At 33.2% G+C, this 23,665-nt stretch overlaps 1 protein-coding gene across 1 annotated transcript in view; it reads right to left on the bottom strand.

Annotated features, from left to right (window-relative positions):
• The window catches only part of TAOK1 (TAO kinase 1), a 150,542-nt gene that overhangs the window by 83,081 nt on the left and 43,796 nt on the right, over positions 1 to 23,665 (bottom strand). Inside the window, exon 2 of the mRNA XM_063111080.1 lies at positions 8,078 to 8,302. Coding sequence (XP_062967150.1) covers positions 8,078 to 8,209 — 132 coding nt within the window. The 5' untranslated portion in view covers positions 8,210 to 8,302. The remainder of the gene's footprint in view (positions 1 to 8,077; positions 8,303 to 23,665) is intronic.

The following is a 23,665-nucleotide window of genomic DNA, read 5'->3' as shown; positions in this document are numbered from 1 at the left end:
ACTAGCATCCTTGAGAGAAGAACAATATACAAAGTGAGTGCCATATTTACCCCAGCTTTATCCCTGAACTTGTAGTAAAGGAAAATATTGAGTCTAAGTAGGAACCAGACTGAGGAGACAGAGGCCAGAGTCAGGAGCCACCAAAGTGTCTGGCACTTAAGGGGCATAATTCCAGAAAAGGGACCTGACAAGAAACAACTCAAAAATCTACAAATTTTCTCAAGTAACTAGTCAGCTCCTAAGTACACATCTGCATAATAAGACTGCTAAAAACCCAGAAGAAAATAGCTGGAAGACTAAAGAAAAAAGACTTCTAAAGACTTCTAAAGCAGAGCTCTCAGAAGACAAAAAATGCTAAAGAGACGGAGGAGAGAATTCAAACCCCACCAAAATGACTGAGCCTTAATAAACACCCCAGATGCTCACTTGGGATCCCAGAGAAAGCATGCTTTAGGTATAAGGGCAAAGGCATAGAAGTAAGGGCAAAGCTGACAACAGCCAGCCCTAACCCAACTTAAAACCAAGGCTCATGGTGATTCACCAGTATACTACCTGACTGCCAAAAGGAAACATAATTGTTTTTGAAGAAAAATAACATAATCAGAACCTCTAAAAATTCTCCTCCACAAAAAAGAGTATTCAAACAGAAAGTATGAGGCATGCTAAAAAGTGGACCAAAAAAATCTGGAAATATAAACAGAACCATTGGGGATTCAGATATTGAGGTTAGCAGATGAATACGTAAAAGAAAAAAGAATCAAATGGTCATTTTTGAAATAAAACACATGAGAAAAATAGCACAATTAGAGTTGAAATACTACAAGGTTTAAGAAGTGGTAAAAATGCTCATTTAAGTTTAACTATAAGTCAAGAATGCATATTGTAATCTCTGGGTAACTATTAAAATAATAATAAAAGAATACATAACCAAAAGGTTAATATAGGGAAAAAATGTATTAATCATATTTTTTTATTTTCTGGTTTTTGACACTTTGACATCTGGAGACTCACTGACTGCCACTCCCAGAGTTAGCTAGTTACAAGAGATAGCAGATAACTATGTCTTTCACATGCAAATCAACCAATCCTGAGTCCAAACCCCCCCCCAACCACTTCTTTTATTCCACTCTCACACTCTGGAAAACTCTTGCTCTAATCACCCTGGGGCCAGATAACGGACAACTGTGGACAGTCCCTATGTCACAGAGCCTGCTGAAATTATTTAAACTAGCCAATCCTAAAATTGCTTACCCTGTTTCACCTGTTTCCTCCCACAGAAACTGCAATAAAGTCTCCTGCCCATGTTTTTTCCTTGCTCCCTCTGCCTCCTGATCTACCCTGGTACTTCCTCATGTGGTCTCCTATTGTGTAGTGTGCTCTCCTATTGTGTAGTGTGCTCTTTTCTCCGAGGATCTATGAGTACAACAAACTATCTTTTCAATGACAGTTGCCTCATAATCTATTGGCCTCACTATACCTGAATAATAATAATAAAACCTATATTTTAAAACAAAAAATAATTTTGATATTTGATTATGATTTCATTAAGAAAAAAGTTTTCAACAGCTTATTAATTCAAAAGGTGGCAAGAAAGAACAATAATGGAAGAACAGATGAGACAAACAAATTAAACAGAAAAACAATAGACTTGAACCCAACTGTGTTAGTAATTGCCTCAAATATAAAAGGGGCGAAACAGCCCAATTAAAAGAAAGATTATAAGATGGAATAAAAAAACAAAACCCAACTATATGCTGTATTCCAGATAAACACTTTAGATAAAAGGTCCCAGAAATATTGAACAAAAAAGGATAGAAAAAGAAATACCGTGGAAGCATTAGCCAAAGAAAGCTGTCTGATTAATATCAAAGTAGGTTTTAAAGCAAGGAATACTATTAAAAATAAAGATTGAAAATTTGAATGATAAAGGAGACAATTCAATAGGAAAGTATAATAGTCCTAAATTTGTACATTCCTAGTAATGTAGCTTAGAAATATATAAAGCAAAACAAGACAAAGCTAAAAAGAAAAACAGACAAATCCATAACGGTAATAGAGGTTTTCTTCTTCTTTCTTTTTTAGTGCTATCTTCAGCCAGAAAGTAGTAAAGATTTTAAGATGCCATCTTTCAGTTACTGATAGAACATGCAAACCAAAAATCAATAACAAAGCAAATCAAACAAACAAAAAACCAAAATCACTAAGGATGCAAAAGATATGAAGAAGATAATGAACAACATTTACCTACTTAGTAATATATATACAGACGGATATATACAGAACATTATACCTGACAAATATCCAGTGCACACACTGGGAGAAAATATTTGCAAACCACATACAGTTGTCCTTCAGTATGCATGAAGGATATGTTCCAAGACTTCCCGCAGGTACCAAAACCCAAGGATACTCAATTCCCTGATATAAAATGGTGTAGTATTTGCAAATAACCTATGCCTATATTCCTGTGTACTTTTAAATCATCTCTAGATTACTTATAATGCCTAATATAATGTAAGTGCTATGTAAATAGTTGTTATACCATATTGTTTAGGGAATAATGACAAGAAAAAATTCTGCACATGTTCAGTACAGATGCAATTTTTTTTTAATATTTCCAATTCATGGTTGGTTGAATCCATGGATGCAGAGCCCAAGGATACAGAGTGTGGACTGCACTGACAAATAACCAGGATATACAAAGAATTCCTACAACTAAATAAAAGAAAAACAACCCAATTTTTAAAAAATGGGCAAAAGATTTAAACAGAAATTTCCCAAGATATGTGAATGACCATTAAGCCCATGAAAAAGTGCTCAACATCACCAATCATGAGGGAAATGTACATTAAGACCATATTGATACCTTTACACACTCACCAGAGCAGCTCAAAATAAAATGAGTGTCAACACCAAATGCTGGAAAGGATAAAGAGCAAACAGAAATTCTCATATAATGCTGACAGGAGTGTAAAATTTCTACTTCTTGATGAAAACATCTGGGAACTGTTTATAAAATTAAACATACATGTATACCTGCCCTCTAACCCAACAATTCCATCCTCAGTATTTACTGAGGAGAAATGAAAACTTAGGTCTAAAAAAGAATTGTACAAGAATGTTCACAGAAACTTTATTCATTATAGCCAGGAACCATAAAGTCCTGTTTTCCACTAGTAGAAGAATGGAAAAACAAACTGAGGAGTAATCATACAGTGGTGTGATGGTTAATTTTATGTGCCTACTTGACTAGGCCAAGGGTACACAGATATCTGGTCAAACACTATTCTAGATGTTTCTCTGAAAGCATTTTTTGGATGAGATTTAAATCCGTAGACTCTAAGTAAAGCATACTCTAAGTAAAGCCATCTATAATGCTGTAGGCCTCATCCAATCAGTTGAAGGCCTTAAGAAAATGATTCATCTACCCCAAGGGAGAGAGAATTCTGGCAGCAGATTATCTTTGGACTAAAACCACAACTCTTTTCTGGGTCTCCAGATTGCTGGTCCACTCCACAAATTTTGAACTTCCCAGCCTCAACAACTATGTGAGCCAGTTCCTTAAAATGAATCTCTCTCTCAATCTGTGTATGTCTGTACACATCTATACAACAAACTACCAAACAGACATATCATAAATATTTTCTGAAAAAGCCTCTTTATAATAATAATGTACTGTTTCTGGTTCTATTTTGTTTCACTCTTCTCTTTGCCAACTTGGGCACTAATGTCACATGACTTCCATTACTGTGTTGTAGTTTTTAATTATTGATAATTCAAGGCTCTCTTCAATAGTCTCCTGTTTAATATTCTTTTTCATTATTTTCTAGGCCATTCTCACATAGCCTTATTCTCCTTTTCTTCTCCAAATTGGCAAAAATGTCTATAAAAAGGAAATAAAATGTTGTTCATCACAGCGTTATTTTTAATAGCAAAAAAGAGGAGGAACAGCCTAATATCTAATCATATGGAATGATGAAGCAAATTATGGTATACCAAACACATATATGATGAAAACTGAGATAGCAACTAAATGTTGTACATGAATACTTATTACCATAATATGAAAATGAAGCAATGCTGCAAAATGAATTAAACAAATAGACACATTTTTTTTTATGTTTTAGAAAATAAATGACAAATGGCAAATGACAGAATGTATATATAATTATTATGTGTTACAGATATACATAAGGTGACCAACTGTGTCAGTCTGTACTGGACTAAGGGATTTCTAAGACATGTGACTTTCACTGCTAGAACTGGGAAAGTCCTGCAAAAACTGGGATGACAGGTCACCCTAGTATATGCATATTGTCTCAAAGTCTGAAAAGATAAAAATAAAATATTACCAGTGGTTATCTGAAGAAAAAATAATTATAAGTAATGATTTCTTTCCTTTATGCTTTTCCATTTTTAAAGTTAAAGGTGACAAATACATCTTTATAGGAATAAACCAAGTTTACTAAAAGTCTTTTACTGAAAAATCTCAAAATAGAATTATAGTTAAGGTTCAAAAGAAAACAGACTTAGCTACACTGACAAAGAACCATAAAAGAAGATGCAAGGAACCAAAATCATAAAAGAATGGGAACATTACAGAAATAAAAAGGATTATATAACGTCATTTCAGTCAACAACAGACTGCATATACAATGGTGGTTGGAGCAATAGGCTATATCACATAGCCTAGGTGTGAAATAGGCCATACCATCTAGGTTTGTGTAAGTACTATCCATGATGTTCACACAACTACGAAATTACCTAACAATGTACTTCTCAGAATGCACTCCTGTCATTAAGCACTGTATAACTGTACCATAAACAGCTGTATGCCTATAAGTTAGACAACCTAAATGAAATAAACAAATTCCTAGAAATCCACAAATGACCTAAACTAACTCAACAAATTAGAAAATCTCAACAACCTGGGCCAAGCCCGTGGCGCACTCGGGAGAGTGCAGCGCTGGGAGCGTGGTGATGCACCCGCCGCGGGTTCGGATCCTATATAGGAATGGCCGGTGCACTCACTGGCTGAGTGCCAGTCACGAAAAAGACAAAAAAAAAAAAAAGAAAATCTCAACAACCTGTAACAAGTAAAGACATTAAATCTATAATCAAAAACTTCCTAAGAAAGAAAAATCCAGAGCCAAATGGCTTCTCTGGTGAATTCTACCAGATATTTAAAGAATTAACAATGATCCTTCAAAAACAAGAGAAAGGAACACTTCTTGACTAATTCTACCGAGACAATACAAGTATTACCCTGTTGCCAACACCAGATAAAGACATGACAAGAAAATTATAGGCCAGTATCTCTTATGAATACAGAATTAAAAATCCTCAATACCATACTAGCAAACCAAAACCAATAGCATATTGAAAGAATTATAAACTATGATGAAGTGAGATTTATCCCAGAAATGCAACGGTGGTTCAACTAACAAAATCAATCAAAGTAATACACCACATTAATAGAATAAAGGGAAAAAAACACATGATCAGCTTGATGCAGAAAAGGCATTTGATAGAATCTAACACCCTTTCATGATAAAAACTCTAAAAAAAAAAACAAGGAATAGAAGGAACTTCCCCAATGTGATAAAGAGCATTTATGAAAAACCAAGCACTAACATCATAACTCAACGGTGAAAGACTGAAAAAGCTTCCTCCCTAAGATCAGGAACAAGACAAGATGCTCACTTTCACCATTGCTACTCAATACTGTACCAGAAGTTCTAGCCAGAGCAATTAAGAAAGGAAAATAAACAAATAAATACAAGGCATATAAATTGTACAGGAAAAAGGAAAATTATCCATCTGCAAATGATATGATCCTATATATAAGAATTCCAAAGAATCCACAAGAAAGATATTAGAGCAAATAAATTCAGTAAGGTTGCAGGGTACAAGATCAACACTCAAAAATCAGTTGTGGTTCTAAATACCAGCAATGAAAAATTCAAAAAGAAAATTTAAAACATAATTCCACTTACAATAGTATCTAAAAGAATAAAATACCTAAGAATAAACTTACTGGAGGTGAAACATTTATACACTGAAAACTGTAAAATATTGCTAAAAGAAATTAAAGAAGACCTAAATAAACGTTTAGAAAGATAGCCCATGTTCACAGATTAGAAGATAATATTAAGGTGCCTATAACACCAAAAGCAACCTAAAGAGTCAATGCAATCCCTATCAAAATTGCAACAGTCTTTTTTGCACAAATGAAAAAGCCAATCTTCAAATTCATATAGAATTTCAAGGGGCCCTGAAACAATCTTTAAAAAAGAATAACAGGGGCTGGCTGTTAGCTCAGTTGGTTAGAGCACAGCTTTGTAACACCAAAGTCAAGGATTTGGATCCCCATACCAGGGAAAAAAAAAAGAATAACAAAGTTGGAGCAATAAAACTTCCTGATCTCAAACTTACTACAAAGCTACAGAAATCAAAATAGTCTGGTACACTGACATAAAGATAGACAATATAGACAAATGGAATAGAACTGAGAGCTCAGAAACAAACCCATACAATATGGCCAACCGATTTGATAAGGATGCCAAAAAACAATTCAATGGGGGGGAAAAAGTTTCTTTAATGGATGGTACCAGGACAACTGGATTTCCACATGCAAAAAAATAAAGTTGGACCTCTACCTCACATCATACACAAAAATTAACTCAAAATGGATCAATAACCTAAATATAAGAGCTAAAATTCTTACAAGAAAACATAGGGATAAATCTTCATGACCTTGTATTTGGCAACGGATTTTTAGACATGACACCAAAAGCAAAAAACAGATAAACAAAAGTAACAAAAGAAAAACAGATAAATTGGACTTCATCAAAATTTAAAATTTCTGTATATTAAAGGACATTATCAAGAAAGTGAAAAGATAAACCACAGAAAGGGAGAAAACATTTAAAAATCATGTATCTGATAAGAATTTAATATCCTGAATATATAAAGAACCCCTACAACTGAACAACAGACAAGTAACCCAAATTTTAAAATGGGCAAAGGACTTAAAAAGACATTTCTCCAAAGAAGATACACAAATGACACATGAAAAGATGCTCAACATCATCAGTCATTAGGGAGATTCAATCAAAACCACAATGAGACAGCACTTCACACCTAGTAGGATGGTTATTATCAAAATAATAGAAATGACAGGTGTTGTCAAGGACATGGAGAAATTGGAATACTCCTACATTGCCAGTGGGAATGGAAATGGTACAGCCGTGGTGGTGCAGTTTGGCAGTTCCTCAAAAGTTAAACATAGAATCACCATAGGAACTTCCAATTCCACTACTAGGTACATACTCAAAATTGAAAACCTGAACTCAACCAGATACTTATACATCAATGTGCACTGCAGCATCATTCATGATAGCCAAAGGTGGAAATAACCCGTGTCCATCAACAGATGAATGGATAAACCATGGTTTATATATACAATGGAGTGTTATTCAGCTATAAGAAGGAATGAAGTTCTGTTACCTACTGCAATATAGACGAAGCTTGAAAACGTGATGCTGAGTGATATAAACTAGACACAAACAGACAAAGATTGTATGATTCCATTTCTATGAAATATCTAGAATAAACAAAATCATAGGCTGGGTGGAGGGTGAAATGGGGAGTTACTGCTAATGGATACACAGTTTCTATATGGGGTGACAAAAATGATTTAGAAGCAGCTAGTGGTAAAGGCTGTACAACACTGTAAATGTAATTAATGCCACAAATTGTACACTTAAAAATGATTAAAATGGCAAATTTGATGATTTTTTTTTTGCACACATACACAAACACAAATATATATTTATAAGAAATCAGACTTTGGTATAATCTATTAAATAATAATCCTAGATTTCCACAAGACTAAGATTGATTCTGCATGAACTTTACAGAAAAGTCCATGTTCTGCAATATTTAATTCTACAGCAATGCAAGCCAAAGGATCCCTAAAAACAGTTTGATAAAAATTCGAAACAAGTAAGACATAAGTTAAAGCAACATAATAAAGGTAAATGATGGTCACTGATATCAGGCCTTAAACACTTACAAAATATACGGCTCCAAAGCTTCCATGGCCAATTTCTCTGAGATCTGTGAAGAGCTTCTCTGGATCTTCTTTGAAGAAGAGCTCTGCAATTTCAGGGTCCTTCAGGCTGCCCGCTTTGTTAGTTGATGGCATCCTGTCGGGCAGTCAGCTGTCTGATCCTAATTTTATACTGCTATCCCAGTCCTTGGTTCATCTGTATGAATGAAGCCACGTTGACATAAACTACTGTAGAGAAATAAGAAAAGAAGAAACTCAGGAAAGGCAAAAGCTGCTAAGAACAATTAGTTTAAGATCATTTACTGACAGCATCTACAAAATTATCTCAGGCCTAGAATTTCACTGAAAAGGTAGTGTGGTCTATTATTGTAGTAGTTCCTAACCCTGGCTTTTATCATCACAATCATCTGAGGCACTAAAATAAATAAATAAATAAATGCCTACTACACAGCACTTTTAAACATTAGATAAATCTTTCTACCTTGGGAGACTTTCTACATCAGTACTTAAAAGATTTATCTAACTCTCATGCAGTTAGCCCATTGGCAGAGGAGATAATATAGCACAGAGATTGTTAAAAAATACACAATAACCCAAGATTTACCAATAGTATGTTTCTAACAGCAAGACTCCCACCTATTAATGACCTTTGAATAAAATAAAATACACAATTCTTACAGACATTCTAAAGAAAAATGCAGTAGGAGAAAGTAATGCATTCAATATAAACATGTTTCCCCATAAACCTGATTCACCTGATTCACATTAAAATATCAAATCTGCTTCATTAGATAAGTAGACATACAGGTAACTAGTACATTCCCTGGTGGTTCTGCTACCAATTTCTCTGTATCAGATTCCCCAATTTTTAAAATGGTGGTCATAATTGAGAAGCTTCAGAAACTGAGTTCTGGAATGACACTGCCTGGATATGAATCCCAGCAACACTATTTACAAGCTGTGAATTTGGGTAGTCCCATTTCCCTCATCTGTAAAGTGAAAATAATAATCTACTTCATAGAGTTGTTGTGAGGGTTAAATGATTTAATAAATGTACTCATAGACTAGTACTCTGACACAGTAAGCGCTACAGTAAGTGTTATAGCTATTTTCTTTTAACGTGCTTAAATTCAGCAATTTTTAAAAACTCCAAAAATGATTTCATTATACTTCTGAGGGGGAAAAAAAAAAAAAAAAAAAAAAAAAGCTCCATTCAATTCTTCCATGCCCTTTACATAAATTTTTTAAACAGGTCTCATTTTTAGTGAAATAACTGAACCAATCTGAATTCTTGCTACAAAATGTCTTTGTAACTAAAACACACTTACATGTCTTTTGCACCTCCCTAAATTAACACTACACTCTAATAAAAAGGTATAAATTGTTAATCTGTATTCCACTTGTAATATACACCCCAGAGTGACCCATACACTTTTACCAATTTCCCTGCTCTAGAAGCTCCCTGGAACAGAGTCTCAATTACAGTTCTTCCAAGAATATGTGACCATAGAAAAGCCACTTAATCTCTCATCCCTAGAGTAGGTTGAACTAAATGCCACTTAAGTGTTAATATTCAATTAAACAACCTGTAAAAAAAAAAAAAAAAAAATTTCTTTTTTTAAACTTCGGTGTTGCTTAAGACCTTTTTTAAGAATTTTGAATGATCAAGTTTTAGTACCCTTATTACAAGAATTACTTTACATTAAAATTTTCTAACCAGTTCCATGATTTGCATCTTCTCTTATCTGCCTAACAAATTCCCACTCATAATCTTTCAAGATGTAAATTAAAAGTCATGTTTATAAAATTTTAACTGTATTAGGAAGAGTTGGTCACTCTCCCTTCATGCCCCCAAATATCCTGTAGCATTTACCATAGTATATTTTCAGTTATTTATCTCTCTCTTTCCTAGACAGGCAGGCACAATGTGTCCCATTCATCTTCATATCATCTCTCCACCTCTTATTTCCTACCTCCTACAGTTAATATTACATAAATATTTGTTGAACTAAAAGAATACTCCTCTTCTATACAACCCCTAAAAATTATTTCACTTCCACAAATATTTACTGGATAAACAGTATGCATAAGACTACGATACATAAAAATATTAAAGTTGACAGAAACAGAATTCATAAGGATAGCAACTTCCAGAAAATCAGAGAGATAAGAAATAACAAGAGAACTGGAACATTTGCTCTGCCAAATACCAAAAGATAGCACAAAATGACTGCCATCACAAGAGTAAAATACCAAAACAAACAGGATAAGTAAACCAATAATCTAAAAGAGAATCTAGAAACAAATCTGTACATGTGAATCTTGGAGTTTCACACACAATTAAAGGAGAAGAAATAAATGTTGTTGAGAAAACTGATAATCCATTTTGAAATAAAGTTATATCCCTATCACATATCTTACATAAACATTACTGCTAGATGGCTAAAAGAGGCATCTCAATCAACAGGGGAAAAGATTAATTTGATAAAAATAAGTGTTGTTGAGAGAACCCAATAGCCATGTCGGAAAAAATTAAATTAAATTATACCTTTTCCTTAAACTGAACATCAGAATTACATGTGTCAGATATACAAATATAAATTATGAAACCACACAATTACTAGAAGGAAATATGAGTAAGTTTCTCTGTAACCAGGGAATGAGGAAACTTTCCTAACTATGATTTATATCCAAAGCAGTAAGGAAAACGAATGATATACTTGTCAATATAAAAAATTGAGGAAGGACTATGAAAAACACCAAAAATAAGGACAAATGATAAACTTGGAAAAAATGTTTGAAACTTATGTAAGGAAATGTTAATATACCTAATATGTAAAGAGTTTCAAAAAACAGACAAGAAAAAGACAACACACTAATATCCCTAATATGTAGTTTTTAAAAACAGAGAAGAAAAAGACAACAAAAAGGCAGAGATATGAAAATGGCAAACAGCCATTAAATATATGAAAATATGCTCAACATCACTCAAAGTAAGAGAAATACAAATTAAAACTATTCTAAGATTTCATGTCTCACCTATCAGAACGGCAAAACCCATCACACGCTAACTGGGGTGAAAGGGAAATAAACACTCTCATTGGCAGCAGTAATGCAAAAGGGTACAAACCCTACTGAGAAAATCTAGGAAATTTATATATGCATTTACCATTTCACCCAAAAATCCCACTTAAGAAATCCATACAAATGACTTATGCAAAATAAAAGAAGTGACAAATGCACAAAGTATTTGATGCAGTGCTATTTGTATAATAACAAAAGACTACACACAAGTTAAATGTCTATCACGTGGGGACTGGTCAAATAAGCTATGCACCTATACCAAGCATTGGCAAACTTTTTCTGTAAAAGGCCAAATAAATTGTAAATATTTCAGGCTTTGTGAGCCAAGGGACAAAATTAAGGATAGTATGATTTTTCTACAAAAACTTAATGACAAAATTCAAAATATAATAAAAATTGAGTCCAATTTTTTCTGTGGGGGTAATAAGGTGTACTAATGAGAACAATGAAATTTTCTTTTAGGGGGATAATATTTTGCTGTTCATCTATTAATACAGATTTTTAGTGGCACTTTACTTACTTCATCTTTGAAAATGTCTTTTCACACAAATAGGTACTGGCAAATACTGATATAAACCTATGAACATATGATTTTAACTGAGTATATTTATCACTCAAAAGACATTTAGAGATTTCTATTAGATTCTTTTCTTGATATTTGTCTTTACCATGCCATTACACTGCAGATTAATCACTTCCAATTGAAGATTAGGTAGAAGCTCCCCAACTGCAGTTAAATAAATACTGAAATATGAAAATTTCTTCTGCACGTGTATCAGGGTTCAAAAAATGGTGCTCAAACTGTAGTCTGAGTTCAGAAATCTGCAAATTTGTGTCAAAAGAGAGATCTCATTTTTTTAGTTTTTGACAGCATACAAAGCTTATAAAGCACCTTGATGTTACTTGTGAATCAAACAACAATAGTTGCCAAATGACACTACAATAGATCATTTCATATATAAGCATTATGTTGCCTTGTAATTTTAATTTGAATGCATTAAAAAACATCATCAACTCTGCAAGCAAAAGGTAATATTCAAAGTCATTCAGTGTTCAACAGTAGCAGTTCTCATTCAAAATAATTTAATCTTAGCCCTGGGTTTTAAAAGGTCACAAAACAACTTTACCACTGCTAAGGCATAAATCTGCTGTGTGGTGTGCGGTACGGAAAATCAAGAGTCACCTTCTATAGCTGTCAGAAATTTATGGAAGTGAAAATGATTAAGTCTATAAGAGCTAAGTTCACAGCTAAGTTCACTGGTTCAATAACACAAGATAGATTCAAATATTTTCCACAAAGTACTGCTAATAAGTAATACAATGAATAATAACAGGCTTTAGAACACCTTACATTTTTACAAGCTTTATAAACTTATCAAACTAAGCATTCTGCTTGCTGTATATATTTTCCACCATCAATAGTAACACATCTTAGCAGATTCCATTACAGGTGATACTGAAGTCATATTTGTTCAACTTCTTTGAAATTCTTCTCACCTATAGTTGATATCTACAGATTATTCATAGACACGAACTCTATAGGCCCTTCAAATTTGGCATAGATGTCTTGGATAAACATGCAAGCAGTGTAAGTAACTTCTGTTGAATAATAAAGGGCCAAGGAAAATCACTCAAAATCATTTATCTATTTTTTAATTGACTACTGGCATTGCTCCCAATGTCTTCAACTCTTTGAACAACTAACTCTTCTCAACAAAAGGTTGTCTTAAACAAGTTTATTTAATATGGATGCATTTCTTCTGCTGCTGCAATCAAATATGATCTAATTTACTCACCATCAGCAAATGACTTTCCTTGTTAGGCTAACATATGAGTTACTCAGAAACTTCCTTTAGTTGAAGCCTCATTTTCCTATTTTATGAAAAAATTTTGCTGTAATGACATAGTCTGTTTTAAATTTTCTAATTTTTTTGACCATTGCTTTCCTGTGAGTTGATAATATTGTTTAGGGCTTCGACTAGCCCTCTGTATCTGTAGGTTCCACATCTGTGGATTCAACCAACCGCGGATAGAAAATATTTGGGAAAAAATTTGTGTCTATACTGAACATGTACAAACTTTTTTTCTTGTCATTATTCCCTAAACAATACAACAGCTATTTACATAGCATTTATATTGTATTAGGTATTATAAGTAGAAGAGAGCTAGAAATAATTTACAGTATATGGGAGAATACATATGGGTTATACACAAATACGATACCATTTTATATCAAGGACTTGAACATGCTTCGGTTTTGCCATCTGTGAGAGGCCCTGGAACCAATCACCCATGGACATCGAGAAACGACTGTATATTCTTTCAGCATAAGCTATAGTGTCACTACATAATAAACAAAACACACTGCCATATAATTTGATGATAAAATGATTCACACTCCACTGTACTTTAAAAGCATGACATTAGACGTCTGCTTGTTTTGACATGATGAATATACACTGATAATAAAAATAAATAAATAAAATGTAACAGTTCAATGATAGGTGTTGAATTTTAATTACATTACTGCAATTTGTAGAGTGCTGACTATTGGTTCAAGGGATGAAAACATCACCCACAATCTCTATTGCAACTATTCAACTTTGCCACTGTAACACAAAAGCAGCGATTGACAATATAAAATTGAATGAGTTTGGCTGTGTTCCAATAAAACTTAATTTACTGATATTCAAATTTGATTTCATACAAGTTTCCCATGTCATAAAATATTATTCTTTCAACTGTTTTCCAATCACTTAAAAATGTGAAAAAAAATTTCTTACCTGGGGACCATAAAAAATTAGGCAACAGAGCAGATTTGGCCCTTGGGCCAATTTGGCAACCCCTGATCTACACAATGGAGATTTTTGTCGCAGTAAAAAAAAATAAGGAATATCTCAACATTATGCTATGGACTAATCTGTGAGTTATATTTTTATGAGAAATAAAGTGAAGTACAGAATAGTGTACATATGTACTACTTTTTATTTAAGGGGGGAGAATATGGAAAAACATGAAAAACAATTAAATGATAAATAAAAACCTGTTTCAAAAGGGTTACCGAGAGTATGTGTGTGTGTGAGTGAGAGAGAGAGACAGACAGACAGACAGACAGACAGACAGACAGAGAAATAGGGTGGAGGAGATAGGAATAGAAGCTATGTTTCTCCGAATGGGCCGTGTTTTTTATAAATTTGACTTTGACCCTGTAAATGTTTTGTATCATTTTAAAACCAAACCTGATTCAAAATGAAAAAGAAAATAATAATCTCTAAAAGTCAGAATCAAGTTAAAACAAATGAACCCTAACGGTTTATTAAGTTGGTGGTTTAACCATACAGAAAGGAATTATTTCAAATTTTACCATTGTGTTTTGGATATATATTGCTACTAGGACATATCCTAAGAACCAAAAAAAAAAAGTGCAAGTCAAACTAGTTTAGTCATCAGACCGTTAGAGTTTATATTGGAATTGTTCTTCTGAAACCATTATGTACATATCATTAGATACAACAAATGTGTAATTATGTTAATATCATGAGGAACCAAGGTTATAAAAATACAAATATAAAATCAAAGAAGTAAAAATTTCACAATCTGAAATTTGAAATGAAGATATTAGTATGAACTCATTATTTAATTTACATCAAAACAAAACCAGTTATCTCCTAGGTCTGTCTACTTAAAAAGCCAAGAAAAACCAACCGATTGGTAGCAATGGCCTTAAGGGTCTGGGAGAGGAAACGTATAAGATAAGACTGAAAACACTGTCATAACAGAAAGCAAAAAAAAAAAAAAAAAAAAAAAAGCTATTAAAGAATACTTAAAATAGAACTCAGGGGCCAACTCAGAGGTTCCCACTGGCCAGAGATGAGACAATTTGAGAATCACACAGAAGTAAAACTACAATGAATTGAAACATCAAGTACATTACAATCCACTAATACATACTGATTTAAAAAACACACACACACACACACACACACACACGCGCGCGCGGGTGCGATGACATTTGGGAGATGCTAGCATTCGTTATTCCGTAAACTGGTAAGTAAAGGAAAGAATCAACATTTATCCTGCCATTTTCTGATAGCCAAACTGGTCATGAGAGAAAATTTTTCTTTGTAGAAATATTCTAACTAATAACTGAAGAAGGAATGATAGAATATCATCATTTACAGCAATGAAATAATGGATCTATTTAATCATTATCAATGGCTGCTAATGCCTTTACTTGAAAAGCTATGGGGAAAACGACAACACTTGAACCCATTAATCTATTTTCACATCACAAAAAGATCCAAAACATTAAGAGCCTCCCAGTGAAACTTAAGAGGACATACAAAACACCAACTATTATTGCCAAACTTGAAAAACAAGAAAAAAATCAAATCTCAACCTGAACAAGTTTGCAGATCTAACCACCAGTTTACAGGAACTACAAAGGTGACAGGAGCACATTAATTGACACCTCTGGGATGTAATCAATAAAATCCAAAATATGAAAGGCTTAAAGGACAATGACAACAAATGAAATGAAAGGAAAAAAAGAAGAGGAAAGATGATAAAGAGAGTCTTAGGAAAAATTTTAATCAAATGCAAACCTTATTTGACAGCATGATTCAAACAATTGTTAAAAGAAAGAAAGAAGTTGGGTGGAGGAGAGAGAAAACTTTTTTGTACAAAACAATGAGTAGATTTTGTATAGTAACAGGATACATAATTTTTAAGGAATTATTATTTTAAATTTTTGGGGTAATAATGGCTTTGTGGATTTTTTTTAAGAGTACTTATCTTTTACAGTAATCAGCAAACTTTTTCTATAAAAGGCCAAAGAGTAAATATTTTCAGGCTTTATGGACCACATAGGGTCTCTGTCCATACTCTTATTTTTCTTTTTTAATCAGTAAAAAACAATTCTTAGCTTGAGGCCCTGGGGTAAATTTGGTCCAGAGGCTGTGGTTTGCTGACTCTTGCAAATTTACAGATAAAGTTATATAATACCTGAAATTTGCTTTAGAATAATCAAGTGGATAAAATGAAGTGATGAGATTATATATGAAACAAGATTAAACAGGGGTTGATAATTTTTGAAGCTGGGTGATTTTACAGGGGTAATTTTGTATCTGTTTAGAATTTTTCCATTATAAAATTTTAATATAATAAATGGCTTAACAGGAGAAAATATTCATAGTACAAACTTCTAATAAAGGATTTGTATGCAAAATATATAAAGAACTCAAAACTCAATAATAAGAATAAACAAACCATTTTTTTAAATGGGCAAAAAAAAATTTGAACAGACACTTCACCAAAGATAATATAAGAATGGCAAATAAGCACAAGAAAAGAGGTCCAACATCATGAGTTACCAAGGAAGGACAATTAAAAACTACGACACGATCACTAGAATAAGTGGAGGAACTGGAACTCATTACATTGCTTATGGGAGTGTAAAAGAATACAACCATTTTGGAAAAGTTTAATAGATGCTTATCAAGTTAAATAAACAATTTACTATACTATGGAGCAATTCCACAACTAGTTATCACTTACTAAAGAGAAATGAAAACACACATACAAAAAGACTTAAACATAGCAGCTTTAGTCATAATAGCCCAAAACTCCAAAAAAAATTAACATATATTCACACAATGAAATACTATTCACAACAATAACAAGGAATAGACTACATGCAGCAATAGAGATGAATTTCAAAAGCACTATGCTCAGCAAAACAAGTACATACTGTATGATTCCCTGATAAGAAAATCTAAAATAGGCAAAACTAGTCTACCATGAAGGATCTATGGCAGCCCAGACTGATAGGAGGAGAGAAATGGAGAATTGACTACAAAAAGGCCCACAAGAACTTTGGGGGTGACAGAATACTCTATATCTTCACTGGAATAGTGATTATACTGTTGTGTACATTAGTCAAAACTTGAACTATACAATTAAAATGGATGCATTTTTATTGTATGTATAACAAGTTAACAACTTTTAAAAATTAAATGGCTTAATATTTAAGAATAACATACTTGCAAATTTATGAACAAGGTATGGAAGGATATGGACTGAAATGTTAATATTTTCTCTGATAAAGTAAGGTTGTGAAAAGTGTTGTTAGCTTAGATATCTATATTATCTGAATTTTTACAGTGATCACTTACTACTTTTATAGTTTTAAAAATTTTTACTTTAAACTTAAGAAAAATAAAATATCAGAACATTCTATGTACAGGAACACATATTCTGTCTGGGGAGAACATCAAAAAAAGGCTATTAGCAATTTCCTTTTTAAAAACTCATAAAAATTGTTTTTCATTTAAAATTTTTGTATGTTGGGCCGGCCCGTGGCTCACTTGGGAGAGTGTGTAACACCAAGGCCACGGGTTCGGATCCCTATATAGGGATGGCCAGTTAGCTCACTTGGGAGAGCATGGTGCTGACAACACCAAGTCAAGGGATAAGATCCCTTTACCAGTCATCTTTAAAAAAAAATTTTTTTTTGTATGTCAAAAAAATTGAGTCAAACACAAAGACTGAAACATCTAGAGCAAACACAATTAAGGATTAATATTCCTTAAATATAGAGATATCATTCAAATCACTCAGAAAGTACCTAATCCACCAACATATAAATGGTTTAAGAACATACTAACATTTCATAAACAGGAAAAATAAATGACTGGGAAAAGAAGTCAAAACATAAAGAATGAAGTGTATGGCCATGAGATTTCTGATTGTATTTTCCTCCTTTATCTCTTGGCTTTGACCCCAAGAGTGACCTGAGTTGCAAGACTAAGAGGGCTGAGACGAAAACCCTTAAAGAAATCTCCTCTTTCTGTCAAAGGACCAGGAAAAGGGGACCCTGTGATCTGGAGGCTGAGGGGGAGGTGCATTTGTTTTTCTTTCTCTTTCTCCTGTTCTTCTTGCAAGCATCAGACATAGAATTGCACTGCCCCAGAAACAGAAAAACCCCATGAGAAAACCCACCTCTTTAGGAAACAGGGCCTCTGTCCATTTTTTTTTTTTTCCTCTCTCTCCTCCTTTTCTCTTTTTGGTCAGTAACAGGGATAGAACCCCAGACCTTTGTGTTATCAGCACCATGCCATAAGCAACTGAGCTAACTGGCCAGGCATTTTCTCTTTTCTTTCCCCATTTTGCCTAAGGGCAACCCCAGTCGTGGGGAACTATACAATGCAGAGGTCTAAAAGCCCTGAGAGAAACCTATCTTTCTGGTCAGAAGAAATGGGAAAAGGGGCCACTGGAAACGGAAGAGTATGGCGGAAATCCTGGAGAGAAGTGAACTAGAAAAGATCCCCCAATTTCTACGTACGAACAAACACAATACTGATTTATGCATGCAAAAAACAAACCCAAAGAAGTGTAGCAAAGGCTTTGAGAACTAGTAAACTATGATATAAACCACTGGCCAAGTTCCATACTACTCGTGAAAGACAAATGTCCATATTACAAAGAGCATAGCAAAGGTTTTGAAAACTGAACTGATATTAGAATCACCACCTACAGAAAGTGGACACAACTTGCCACCTAAACTGGGTCAACATATGCTAAAACAAACAAATCAACATTCTTCAGAGTACATTCAAAGGTCTCAGAAATGACAGCATATATTCAAAATGTCCAGGATAAATCTAAAATTACTTTACATGCAAAAACAAACCACACACACACACGCCCCACCAAAAGAGGAAAATGTGACAAATTATCAAGGGCAAAAGAAGACAGATGCCAACTTTGAGATGATTCATGTTGGAAAAACACAAAGAATTTAAGCAGCTATTTATAAATATAATAAATGAGATAATGGTTAATACTCTTCAAACAATTGGAAAGGCATAAATCCTCAGAGAAATAGAAATGATAGAAAAAGAGAATCACATGAAAAATTAAGCATTAAAAAATACAGTATCAGAAATAAAAAAACTAATTGCATGGGCTCAAAAGCAGATCAAATATGACAGAGGAAACAGTCAGTGAACTTGGAGATAAAGTAATAGAAATAATCTAAACTGAAGAACAGAGAGAAAAAAAAGACTGAAAAAATTGAATAGAGTCTCAGTGACTGTGGGGCTATAACAAAATGCTCTAAATTTCACATCACTGCAGTTGATGAGGAAGAGGAGAGAAGAAATAGATTAGTAGAGAAAAAAATTTTTTTCAGTAATGGCAGAAAACTTCCCAAATTTGACAAAAGCCATAAGTTTACAGATTGAAGAAGCTCAGCAAACCCTGCACAGGACAAATTAAAAAAAAAAAAAAAAAGTGAGACCAGACACATCATAATCAAATGCTAAAAACCAAAGATAAATTAAAATTTGAATGACCACAGATTTCTCATTGGAAACAATGGAGTTCAGAAAAAGTGAAATAATACCTTTTAGGTGATGAAAAGAAAGAACTGCCAACCGAGAATTCTTTATCTACAAAAAGTCATCTTCAGGAATGAAGGGAGGGAGGGAGAGAGGAATAGAAGGGAAGGAAGGAAAAGATTCTTAGATGGAGGAAAACTAAGAGAATATATATCACAAGCAAATGTGCTCCGAAAGAAATGCAAAATACTAAACAAAGAAAGCTAGAGCGGCTATATCAATTTCAAAGTAGACTTCAGAACTAGGAAAATTACAAGGGATAAAGAGGGACATTACATAATGATATGAGTCTATTCATCAAATTCTAAACTTGTATGTACCTGAGAACAGAGTTTCAAATTATATGAAGCAAAAATTGATACACCTGAAAGGAGAAATAGAAAAATCCACAATTACACTTGGAAATTCCAACACTTCTCTCTCAGAAATTAAAAAAAAAAAAAAAAAAAAAACAGTCAGAAATCAGTAGGGCTATAGAAAAACATTAGCAACCAACTTGACCTAACTGACATCCCTAGAATACTCTACCTATGACAACAGAACACACCTTCTTTTCAAGTGCACATATATCTGACATCCCTAGAATACTCTACCTATGACAACAGAACACACATTCGTTTCAAGTGCATATATAATATAAACACCAAGACAGATCATATTCTGAGCCATAAAACAAATCTTAAGAGCTGTAAAAAAAAAATTCACATTGTTCAAAATATATTATCTAACCACAGTATAAGTATGCTTAAAATCAGTAAGAGAAAGATGACTTTTTTTGAAAACCAAATATTTGGAAATTAAACAACATACTTCTAAGTAACTCATGGGTCAATATGAAGTTCTGAGGAAAATTAGAAAATATTATGAGCTGGGCCGAGCCCGTGGCGCACTTGGTAGAGTGCTGCGCTGGGAGCGCGGCAACGCTCCCGCCGCGGGTTCGGATCCTATATTAGGACTGATCAGTGCACTCACTGGCTGAGTGCCGGTCACGAAAAAAAAACGACAAAAAAAAAAAAAAAAAAAAAAAAAGAAAATATTATGAGCTGAATAAAATGAAAACACAACATAAAATTTGCAGAATACATCTAAAATATTGCTCAGAGGAAAATTTATGCATTAAATTCTATATTACAAAAAAAGATCTCAAATCAATAATCTAAGCTTCCATCTTAAGTATCTAGAAAAAGAAAAGCAAATTAAACCAAAAGTAAATATAAGGAACAAAACATTAAAGAACAGAGTAGAAATGGATGAAATAGAAAACAAAAAGCCAATAGAGAAAAATCAATAAAATTGAAAGCTGGTGCTTGGGGGGGGGGATCAATAAAACTAAAAGGCCCTTTCACATGAAGAGAGACCTTTAAAAAAAAAAACAAAACTAAAAACTAAAAGGCCCCTAGCCAAACTAACCAAGGAAAACAAGAGCAGACACAAATGATCAATAACAGAAATAAAAGAGGGTAAATCACTACAGACACTACAGACATTAAAAGGGTGAGGAAATAATATATCAAAGAGCTCTAAGCTCATAAATTTGACAGCTCAGATGAAATGGATAAACTATTTGACTGATAATAAACCACCAAAACTTACTCACGAAGAAATAGATAACCCGAACAGTCTATATTAAAGAAATTAAACTCATAGTTTAAAATATCCCCACATAAAGAACTCCAAGCCTACAAAGTTTTGCTATCAAATTCTATTAAGCATTAAAGGAAAAAATAATACTAATTCTATATAAACTTTAAGCTTAGAAGAAGGAATACTTTCCAATTCATCTTATGAAGCCATCATTACGCTGATATCAAAACAGACAAGAATATTACCAAAAAAAAGATTTCTGACCAATATCCCTCATGAACATAAAAGCAAAAATCCTCAACAAAATGTCAGCAAATCAAACCAAGCAGTATATTAAAATGATTAACTAAATCACAACGAAGTGGGATTTATCCCAGAAATGCAAGAATGTTTCAAAGTTAGAAAATCATTGTAATGCTCCATTTTAAACAGACTAAGGAAGAAAATCACATGATCATATCAACAGAGGCAGAAAATCAATTTGACAAATACAACATCCATTCATGATAAAAACTCAACAAACTAGGAATAGAAGGGAAGGAACATCCTTAACCTGTTAAGGGTACCTACAAAAAAACCCTATAGCTAACTTAATTAATGCTTGAAGACTTAAAGCTTTTCCCTAAAGATCAGAAATAAGACAAGAATGTCCACTCTAATCATTCATTCAACACTGTACTAAAGTTCTAGTCAGTGTAATAAGAAAAAACAAAATGCATACATATTAGAAAGAAAGAAATAAAACAGTTTCTAGTTACTGACAACATTATTGTATACAGGGAAATATCCCAAAATGTACACACTAGGAAGGGAGAAAATGGAATATTTAGATATAAGTCTAACAATACATGAGTATGAGTAGAACTTATATAGTAGGAACAATAAAACCCAGATGAAAGAACTCAAAGTTGATCTAACTAAATGGAGAGATGTACTGTGTTCATGGACTAAATGACTCAATGTTGTTATGAGGTAACTCTCCCCTAACTGATCCAAAAATTCAATGACTCACAGATTCAACACAATCTCAAAGTCCAACAGGATTTTTTGTAGATATCAACAAACTGATTCCAAAATGTATATAAAAAGGAAAACATTTTTGGGCCGAGCCCGTGGCGCACTCGGTAGCGTGCTGCGCTAGCAGCGCGGCGATGCTCCCGCCGCGGGTTCGGATCCTATATAGGAATGGCCGGTGCACTCACTGGCTGAGTGCCGGTCACGAAAAAGACAAAAAAAAAAAAAAAAAAAAAAAAGGAAAACATTTTTTAAAGAATAAGGTTGAAGGACTCACACTATCTGATTTCAATTCTTAATAAATAAAGCTACAAATAATCAAGACAGTGTGGTACTGAATGATAGGATAAACATATAATCCAACAAAACAAAATAGACATCCAGAAGTAAATCATACAAATATAATCAACTGATTTTTGATAAAGGTGCAATAGGGAAAAGATAACCTCTTGAAAAATGTTGCCACAACCATATGAATAAAAATGAATTTTGACGCATACCTCACACCTTATAGAAAAATTTACTCGAAATGATTTATACTCGTATATCTCACATAAAAGGTTGACATTATAAAACGTTTAAAAGAAAACACAAGAGAAAATCTTTGTAACCTTGGGTTAGGCAAAGAGCATAACCTATAAAAGGTAAATTGCTAATCTGGACTTCATCAAAATTAAAAACATTTGCTCTTGCAAAGAACAGTGACAAGCCAGAGACTGGGAGAAAACATTTTCAAATGTCCAGAGACCAGGAGAAAATATTTTCAAATCACCAATCTGAAAAAGGATTTTTATCCAGAATATATTTAAGGATTCTCAAAACTCAATAATAGGGTCTAGGGATGCATACTTGAGTGATAAAATCTTTTGTAAAGAAACTCCCAGATGTGATGACTATAAATGTTAGTATATTGGCTAACTGAAGGAAAAAGGAGGAGTTTGTAATTGGGGTAGGCACATAGAAGAAATTCTGGAAAGGCTACCAAGTTCTATTTCTTGCCCTGGGTAGTGGTTACAAGGGGGTTTGATTTATAGTAATTCATTAAAGTATATATTTATATATTTTCTGTATCTGTTTTTGATTTTATAATAAAAAGATTAAAGAAAGACAAAAAAACTATGCATAATATAGTATCAATTATATAAAATAATTTGCAGATTAAGAGGGCAATTACACCAAAATGTTAAGGATTATTTTTAGGTAGTTATGGCCAATATTATGAACAATACTTATAAGTCTACACTTTCTTTATGTTCCAAATTTAAACAATCATCATATGTTCAATTTCCACAACCAGGAAAAAAGATAAAGAAAAAAGATCCAACAACATTTATGCATATTCTTTGGTCTGTTAGAAGACAGAACAAAAGAAAAATAAAATATATAAAAATATGAGAACTCGAAAAAGTTAAAAATCCCTGAAATATACCATTACACTATTAGGCTAGAGTTAATAATGTTCAGTGCATAACTGCTTCTTTTCTATAAATACTCTGTTAATTCCCAAAAG

This window comes from Cynocephalus volans, chromosome 10 (genome assembly GCF_027409185.1).
Source record: "Cynocephalus volans isolate mCynVol1 chromosome 10, mCynVol1.pri, whole genome shotgun sequence".
Lineage (NCBI taxonomy): Eukaryota > Metazoa > Chordata > Mammalia > Dermoptera > Cynocephalidae > Cynocephalus > Cynocephalus volans.
The sequence above is the reverse complement of the archived record's forward strand: the minus strand, read 5'-3'. Positions and strand labels throughout refer to the sequence as shown.